This window comes from Cyprinus carpio, chromosome A14, assembly GCF_018340385.1.
Source record: "Cyprinus carpio isolate SPL01 chromosome A14, ASM1834038v1, whole genome shotgun sequence".
Lineage (NCBI taxonomy): Eukaryota > Metazoa > Chordata > Actinopteri > Cypriniformes > Cyprinidae > Cyprinus > Cyprinus carpio.
In genome coordinates, this window is record NC_056585.1 from 21,500,386 (window position 1) to 21,509,427 (window position 9,042).

General features: G+C 35.2%; 1 protein-coding gene across 3 annotated transcripts; it reads right to left on the bottom strand.

Moving 5' to 3' along the window:
* Positions 1-1,339: 1,339 nt before the first annotated feature.
* Positions 1,340-9,042, bottom strand: LOC109055418 (lymphocyte cytosolic protein 2-like). Of its 3 annotated transcripts, none has more exons than XM_042770208.1 (15): positions 8,895-9,042; positions 6,839-6,901; positions 6,469-6,515; positions 5,935-6,000; positions 5,786-5,814; positions 5,639-5,673; positions 5,345-5,543; positions 5,164-5,237; positions 4,998-5,061; positions 4,843-4,923; positions 4,679-4,736; positions 4,525-4,591; positions 4,147-4,221; positions 3,746-3,901; positions 1,340-2,098 (listed from the first exon to the last, which is right to left on the bottom strand). In XM_042770208.1, the coding sequence occupies exons 1-15, from the start codon at positions 8,943-8,945 to the stop codon at positions 1,973-1,975; spliced, it is 1,191 nt and encodes a 396-aa protein (XP_042626142.1). In that variant the 5' UTR covers positions 8,946-9,042; the 3' UTR covers positions 1,340-1,972. The 3 variants fall into 3 exon arrangements, with proteins under 3 accessions (XP_042626142.1, XP_042626141.1, XP_042626143.1); XM_042770207.1 differs by lacking the exon at positions 8,895-9,042 and adding an exon at positions 7,575-7,849; XM_042770209.1 differs by lacking the exon at positions 8,895-9,042 and adding an exon at positions 7,571-7,848.

Consider the following 9,042-nt stretch of genomic DNA (forward strand, 5'->3'; position numbering starts at 1 on the left):
TAATTAGCATAGCTGCTGTTCCAGCCAAGTAAAATTAATTAGTTTAACCTAAGCTAAAGAATAATTATGTGCATTTGATCAGATATAAGTGCAGTCCAAAATTATGAGATGCATTATTTGAATGCTTGGCCAAAGAGGTGTGTTTTCAATCTAGATTTAAACAGAGAAAGTGTGTCTGTACCCTGAACATTATCAGGAAGGCTATTCCAGAGTTTGGGAGCCAAATGCGAAAGATATACCATATAAATGGTAATAGATAATTATCCTTACCTCTGTGTGTCTTACAGATGGAGTCTGAGGGAAATTCCACAGAGAATCGTGAACATGGGACCTCAGATGGCCTGGATTATATCTTGAAGCAGTTGGATTTAATGTCGGAATTGATTGACCAATTGGAAGGTAAACTTGCTACGTTAGAACTTCTTTTTGTATAATTCAGTGACTGTTGGACCTAATCCCAACCTTATTTTCTTAGATTGTTCACCAGTATTGTAAAATTATCTTATGAAATGTAATAATAATAATAATACACAGTTTGAAAAGTCATCTCTGCACACTCATGTTTTGACAATTCTGAAATGTGCTGGCAGTTTAATAGTTCCCCTTTTTTTTTGAGTGCTGGCAGAAATTCCTCTGGTGGCTTTGAAATGGGTATTGCGTGAACAAATTTCGAGGAAAACATGGCACCCTTGCCAAGGGTGGCAGTTAACGAGGAGTCAACGCTAAGACATTAATCTGTGCCCGCCGTCAATGCTAACACAAACATATCAACACTCAGAACATCCCGCAAATCCTCCAGGGCTGTCAATAATGAGTTTTATGATGTCATATAGCCATTATATTTGTTAGAGACATGTTAGCTACATCTATTGCTGAGCCCTGCATATCCAGTTAAGTAGAACTAAATATAGTTGTATATTGCAGCAGTTACTTGTGGATTAGACCTGCTGTAGCTGCATTTTAGATTGATTACTGTAAAATGATAATGAGCTGATAGATTTTCCCTTTGGGTGTACGTTAGCAGTAACCTTTGCATAATACATAACAGAATGCTTCTATTTATGTACTTTGTCTACAGTAAACACACAACCTGTTGGTGCTGGTTATGTTTCAGTCAGTCAGAATGAAATCAGAGGGTGTCTTCTTGTGTTCTTCTTGCTGTATGTTCAACCACTACACCTTTTGTTTTCAGTGAAGATCCAGCTGCTGCAGTGTAACCTGACCGTGTGTTTCACACACCCTGATAAAATGGCTTGTCTCCAGACTGACGTGGAAACCCTAACGGGGTTAAACCATCAACAGACGATGGAAGACTGAATATGTAACTCAAGAGAAGTGCTTTTTCACTTAAACTTCACAATTTAATAGGAAACATTCAGTTCAAACATTAAAAAACATTAGGATTATTTAATTTAGAACAGACAAATGTACATTTTAAGAGTAAGTAAAATTGTAAAATAATAAGTAAAATTGCCTCTAGCTAACACCGAAACACCGATTTTAACACCGAAAGTGTTTAAACATTTATTTTTAATTTAAAAAGTGTAGACAGTCTTGTTGGATCGAATTAAACTGAGTATGATTTATTAATTTAGTCATGGACTTCATATTGCAATACTTACATATCCAGGGGCCAGCTGCATAAACAAGTCATAAACAACACTATGTTAAGACTGTGTCTTAAGAACTAGTTTGACCAACTAGTAGCTTTCCAAGAGGTAATCAGACCTACTTTTTGGATTCAAATTACACCATTCTCCCTTTTTATAACTGACTTAAAAAGTTCTAACCAGTCTTAAAGAAAAAAAAATTAGATGACTAGCTAAAAAGGTTTATGCAACCGGCCCCAGGTGTTGATTGCTAACTTTAAAATTGTTGCATTTCACCAGACAAAGTGTCTGAATTCCATGTAACTCTGTTTGACACTGGAATCCAGTCAGCATTACATAGATTCTTCTTCTGCTTTATGGGTTCAGAAACCTGCCGGGTACATGAGGCAGCACTGACGATTAGGTCCTGATCCACGCTCCATTCCGTCTATCAGAATCAGTGGGGTCTTCATGTGATGTGCAATCATGTCCATGACACTGGAGAAATTCTGGGACACACATACAGTCGATTAATTGAGGGAATATCACTAAACCAATATAAATCACCACAGCTGATCATCTAAAACACAATCCTCACTTTAACCCTATAAAGCCTTTTAATTAACCCTATATAAAGCCTACTGATGTGTTTTTGATTCACAACTTTCCAAGACGTCTAAATTATCAAAACCTGTTGTACACAATCTGTTACATGCCTTCTGTCATCTGACTGGTAATTTATACTTTTTAAACAAGTAAAAGACCTTAAAGTATTATTCCAAAAATGTCACCTTCACAGTGTGTCTGCGGGTCCTTAAAAAGGCTTATAATGTCTTAAAGTTTTCCTATTAAAAAAAGGCCTTAAAATGTTTTAAATTCAGATTCAGTGGGTTTTAAATATTTTTGGTCACATTAACACAATTTTTTTTCCAGTCTGACTGAACATCAGTAGTTAATGTGTCATCAGAGAGAAGTGCGGTAGCAGAATAAAAAAATAACAAAATAAAAATACAGGTCGAACTAGCTAGCTAAGTTAAGTTACATTTTAGACACCATTTTGACTGTTTTGTTCTATTTCACCACCGAAAATAGTTCCAAAGATCAGAACAGAAGAATTGCACATTCTCCAAGCAACACTGCGTTTTTGTTATTGATTCAGCGTTCTGAAGGAATAAGTGCCTTACCGCCACCTACTGGTGGTTTAGTCTTGTGTTTAAAAGTATGCATTTCCCCCCAACATATATGTATATTCAAGATTTTATTTAAAACCCTAATCTCATGACATTATTTCCTGCAGTCAAATCAAATGAGCATAATTTCAATTAATTTATTGTTAGCATAATTTTGGTGTTTTTATTTTTATGTTTTAATTATTTGACATAAAAGATGATGCATACAATTAAAAAGTATTGGCATTTATAAAATCCTGGGGTAAATATTAAAAACATGCCGATTTAAGTATGTAAAAGCTGATAGAACACTGATGAAAATATTGCTTATGAATAAATTGTTACACCACCGAAAATCTAGGTGATTCTGTGCTTTTGATATTTTGTATGGGAAATTGTCTGCTGATATGAAAAGTTCACTGTGTATTGTAATAATAAATAGCATTTTTGACAGCGATTAAATTTTGTTTTCTTGGGCATATGAGGAACATTTATTTGCATGTCTCTTAATCATCTTTGTATCGTTTTGCATTTTATGTTTTGCCCAGAGCTTATGAAACTAATAATAAGCTTATGAAACTAATAAACTAATAATTTTATGCAAGCATTATGCTATGTTATAAAGATCTCACTGAATTACATTACAAGCTATCAGAATTTTATCTTATTTTTTGATCATATAAATGTCAGCAACTGCACCAAATTGCTCATTTTTGCTCTGTTTGGGCCTTTGATTAAAACTGAGGCATTTTTCCCACCTTAAGTATAAGCTTCATATTGTCCTATATTAATGTACCATACTATATGAGACATAAACGCCTGATACTGAATACTGAAAATAAAATTTAAAAAAAATCGTTTTGTCTAAAGGTTTAATAAACTGTTCCATGATTTTTCTGACTAGTGTTTTATACACCAGGCTTTACAGGGTTAATAAGGATATCATTCATGACTGACGTTTCTGTCAGAATGAACAGATGCCATTACCTCGACACCATTTAGGCCTGTGCCCAGGGAATATCCATCTTTGTTTCCAAGGAAACGGATCTGGATGTTGTACACTTTTTGTTGGTGCAGCACCATGAGCGTGTATGGCTGCTCTGTGCAGCCCTTTGAACTGTCTCTCACCAAGAAACTGCCATCCTAAAAAAGACATAATGTTCAGCACTAAGTATGTGTTTGTCTTCATACACTTGCTCTCTCTATTTTTTGCTATCTATGTTTTCTTTCTCCGCATATACAAAGGAAAGGCCTGTTTTTTTTTTTAAATTACAAATTAATTCTCTCATAAAAGCTTATTTTATTCACAATTTATAAGAATTATTTGAAGGCAGGGGTGTATTTTAGATCATTCTAAAACATTCTATGGCTTTAGTGGTGGAACTCACTGCATTCATTTGTCTTAGTGAGACTTCGGCCTGTGCTCGTGACATTTGCCCCACATACCACCGTCGATCCATGTCCTGAGTGCATAAAAACAATCAGCCTTTACACTGTGGACGAGTATGTGTTCACTTTCATTATTACAGCAGGAAATATATTTTATAGTTTCTATGATTTTAAATAATGCACAAGGTGAGTTAGCAATACTGGGCTTGTGATTCTTTTGTTTAGAGTCATTGTAAAGGAAACCACGGGACCACGTGTAACAACACTGCCATCTTGTGGTTGTTCAGTCCATCTGCATGCTTTAAGTTCATTGGTGGTTTGTGGGATTGTGAGATGCTTGCTGTCATATTTATTATAGGTAATGTGATTGTGCTCACCTGCCCCATCATCACATTCACTTCTACAGGTGGAGGAGGAAACTCATCCCTCTGTTGAATGTGATGTCTGTGTTGGAGATTGAAAAATATTTAGGTTCTATACTGCTCTTTTACTTTATAGGAATCAATGCAAGTTTTTGATAAAGATACATACCTTTGTGTGGGTAAAGTTGCTGATTTTGAAGCCATTGGTAAGGTGTTTTGTTTTATTTCTGTAAGTATAAAAATGAAATTTAAAAAAAATAAATAAACGTTTAGTGATATGACCATACAATACAAAAGGTTTAAAGAAGATTTCAAATTAAACCTGAGTGGTACCTGATTTGCTGATATTTTGTTTTGGCAGTGCAGATGAGCCAGGTTTCTTACTCCGATCTACCTTTGGCACACTAGGTTTGGCTGTGGATATGATTTGCAGAACATTCAGAGATCATGCTTTCATATTAGAGGGAATTTAAATTGAACTCACTCACATTGATTGGAGGGAATGAAAGGCCTGTGTGGAGAGGGATCCGGTCGTGATGGAGGCTTAGGGGTCTGAAAGTAAAGACAGTCATCTTATGCATGACCTTGCAGTTACAGCATTTACAGTAAAAAGAATCATTATGATATGTTTATACTAAAAAGAGTTTTACTTACATTCAAAAGCCCTCTGGGAAGAGATCCTGACCTGTTGTCCTGGGGTGGTCTTGCAGAACCACGTGGGCCGCTGTCTACACAACACCATACGACAGAATGTGTGAGTGAACCTTACTAATTGAAATACATGGATTCTTTACTTTATATCCATTTAGTGATTTGTGTTAGTATTGTGAATTACCTAAATAATCACCATCACCAAGAGGCTTGGCAACACGAAAGTGAGACGGTAATTCAGAAGGTGTTTCAGTAGGAGGTGGTTCATAGTCATCATCAGTATTCACGTCTTCCTCATTATCACATGATGCTGCACATATGTAATTGTCTTCACACTCATTATTATCTGGCTCCTCATAGTCGTTGTCACTTCCTTCTTGGTCCTAGAAATATAAATGCACATTTTGCATTTAATCCTAATAAGTCCTAAAAAGAGTGGTGAGAGAATTTATTTTTTTAATATAACATGGGGACTTACAAATTCATCAGAATCCCAACCCCCTGGATTAGGTTCTACATTATTTCAAAGAAAATAATATAGAGACATTATGAGACATTTTAGGTTTTGCGCATAATGAGTTAAAAGTAGTGTAAACAGTTGTTTATGTAAATGTACAAGTGTTACCTTGGTTTGGAGGCATCCGATGATCTGATCTAGGCAAGGCAAAGGTTTTAAAATGGCAAATTCTCAATCAAGCAGAGACAGCTCAGTTTTGTTTTACAGAGATAACAGTAATGGATTTCTGAAGCGTTTTAAAGCATGATCTTACTTACCTATGAAACAGACCCTTCTTTTGTTTGGTATTCTGATTAATATCTCTGCAGATCTTTGTGATAAATTCCAAATAGAAAAACAGAAGTAAATAAATATAGAACAATGTAACAAGAATAAATATAGGAACAATGTAACGAGAAAAGCCCCCCCCCCCCCCACCAATATTTGAAGGCGAGTGTTATTTACATATACTTTGTGTAAATGTGGTGACTTTTCACTTAGAATTCTATCTGCAGGCTCTTTAGTGTTTTTTACTGGACAGTTGCTATAGTCTATATTAGTGTTTCTGTAGCCCAAAAGACTATAGAGCATTGTGACAGCAATGCAAGGCATTCCCATGGAATGAACTAAAGAAATGTACACTTCTAATAAATTCAATTTCCAGCCTTGCAATGCAAGTTGCTGTAGATAAAGGCATCTGCCAAATCAGACATAGCAGAGCCAGAAGGCACATGCACTTTGGCATTATATTAGTTTATACACTTTTTTTTCTCTGTAAGATTTTTGTTCTTGGTTTTGAGCTTAAAACTTACGGTATATGTGCTGCGGGGAACTTCTTAAAGTCCTTATCAGTCATATTCTAAACAAGATAGAAACAGGAATTATTTGTTCTATATTGTGATTTGGCTTGTCTGAGCATAGTTTTATACAGTGCTCTGTGAAAGTCTGTTTGATTTTTCACCAAAAAATGTTTTAAGAAGGTCTTTTTTTAGTGTGCAAGTAGGATTTCCGTTTAAATTACCAAACATTCTTTTTGCCATTAGTTGTAATAATCCAGTAAGATTTTTGTATGCACAAGAAGTCAAACAACAGATGGTTTGGTGCACACAGAAATCTGTTTTGATGGTAAGTAAGGTCTGCGTTTTAGTGTATTTGTCATAGAGAAAAAAAAAACTAATTTACCAAGAATCTTGCACCACTCATATTGCTTTTTTTCACCACTCTGTCACACCCCAACAGTTTCAACTGAAAACAGAAAAAAAGGTGTGATGACTGAAAACAGATATGCAGTTACACTTTGCATTTACTAAACTAGGTCACTCACATTTGATGAACACTCTATATTGTGTTAAACGGACAGATACTACAGTAATGTGTTAATCCAAGATAAAATAAAGCTTAGAATTTTATATAAACTAAATCAACTATAATTGACTTTAAATCAGATTTTTTACAATAAGTTTCTATCTATCTTTTTTTAATTACATGTGTTTTGGACAGTTTTGACATGACAGTGCATTTGACCAAATGATTGCAAAACAAGGCAATAAATTAACTGAGTTCATTAGAAACTTTACACAACTCTCAAAAAGACAGTTCAGAAAACCACATTGCATGGAAGTCAATCAGCCACACTTGAAGTGCTGCAACTGAAGAACAAGTGTGACTGTAAAAAAGATCTCTAAAGATTACCCACTCAAAGAGTATTCAAAGTCACATTTGACATTTTAATGTCAAGGGCATCATTATAAAAAATAAAAAAATAATAATCTGTCACATGTGAGGAAAAGAACTGTGCCTAATTAACAGAACACGAAGGTTACATGATATGCTTTGTAAGGTTGACAGATGTTTTTTAATGCATTTAATTTGGATGTGGCTTGTCAAAAGAAAAATAGGATGAATTTCACATACTCACTCTTTTAAGATAATCCGCCAAGTTTCCAGAGTTCCAGCCCATCACCTCTGACTTGGATGGTACACTTTCAAAACTCATTGTGATTGGAATGGTTGTTTCTCCAATACGGTGTAAATTGACTGTTCTACAATTGCAGGTGTTTCTTGCTGTTGAGTTTTTGTTTAAGAATCTATGACGCTGGCTATTAAAGTATACAGCTTTGCTGAAAATTGTATGGCGCTTGTCTTGCTTGTGGCTAGTGGTCTAACACTGAGTGTGATGATACTGTTGACACAGAATAGCAGGCTCTCAGCGCTTTCTGTTTCCTGTAACTTTGTATAGAGGAAGTGCCTCATCACCAAAGATGTGAATGTCAAAACTTTCAGATAACTAGGACATATATTGGTACATAACTGCACTTTTGAGGCTCTATAACATAAATGTATCAGAAACATACCATGTTGAATATATTGTGCATGTTTAATTATAAGCAAATGGTTGCATGTGTAGGTTACAAGCATTGCAGGGGTTACAACAGTACACTTTGTAGATCGGACATATCAAAAGCAAATTAGTTCTCACATGTTCTTAGAATGAGCAAATAAATAGGCCATAACCGCAAATAAACAGTCAGACAACATAAAATGCAGGAAGTGCAATGCATTCCATCATTGTAAATAAACCAATCCCTGGTACCTATTCACCTGTTATGCATTGCATTTTTTCAATCAAAAAGAGGAAATATCCCTTTTGGGAACAGAACAGCATGCATTCTAACACCAAGGTGAGAGGTGCAGTTAACAGCAGGCCAGCTGGACTGCCAAAGTGAAGTAGCTGCTTCCCCAGGGTGCTTTACATAGGGCTGGCAGCTTGTAGCCAATAAAAAGCAGAAGGAACTTTCATTGCAAACTTTTTAGGTGTTAAAGATATCTTAAGGATGAATCACACTTAATTTTGCCACCATTTATGGTCAACCTTATAATCATTGGTGCTAAATGAATTCTTGATAGGTTGCCATAAAATGTTTTTCTAGGTACATTTTTCATGATTGTGGTTTTAACATAACGTGCTTTACTGTTTTTCCACACTTAAATATCCTAAAATATGTATAACATTATCTAAGAAACCCAAGACTCAAAAGATTTTCAAAATTTTAAATAAAACAATAAAAGGTAATTGGAGTGTGTCTTGCAATCTTTCTGCTTCGACATTTAATGTTTGATTCAGTGTTACTGAATGATTCTTTGTAATAATTTAACTTAATCAAATAATGATGTCAGCGATACTGACCTGTCTTGTAAAAGAAAACCAATAAACTAGTGCCAGAAAGTCAGTAGTTACTGTAGCTTGACGGAGAGTGTGGCAGTTCTTTCTGATGAAGTAACAGCGCATTCCTGGTCTTTGTCATGCGCAAGTGGAATCCTTAAGCTAAAAGGAAATAGGTATTTTGTGGAGTGGAGCAGACTGGGATCAGTGCTGGGGTTTTGAA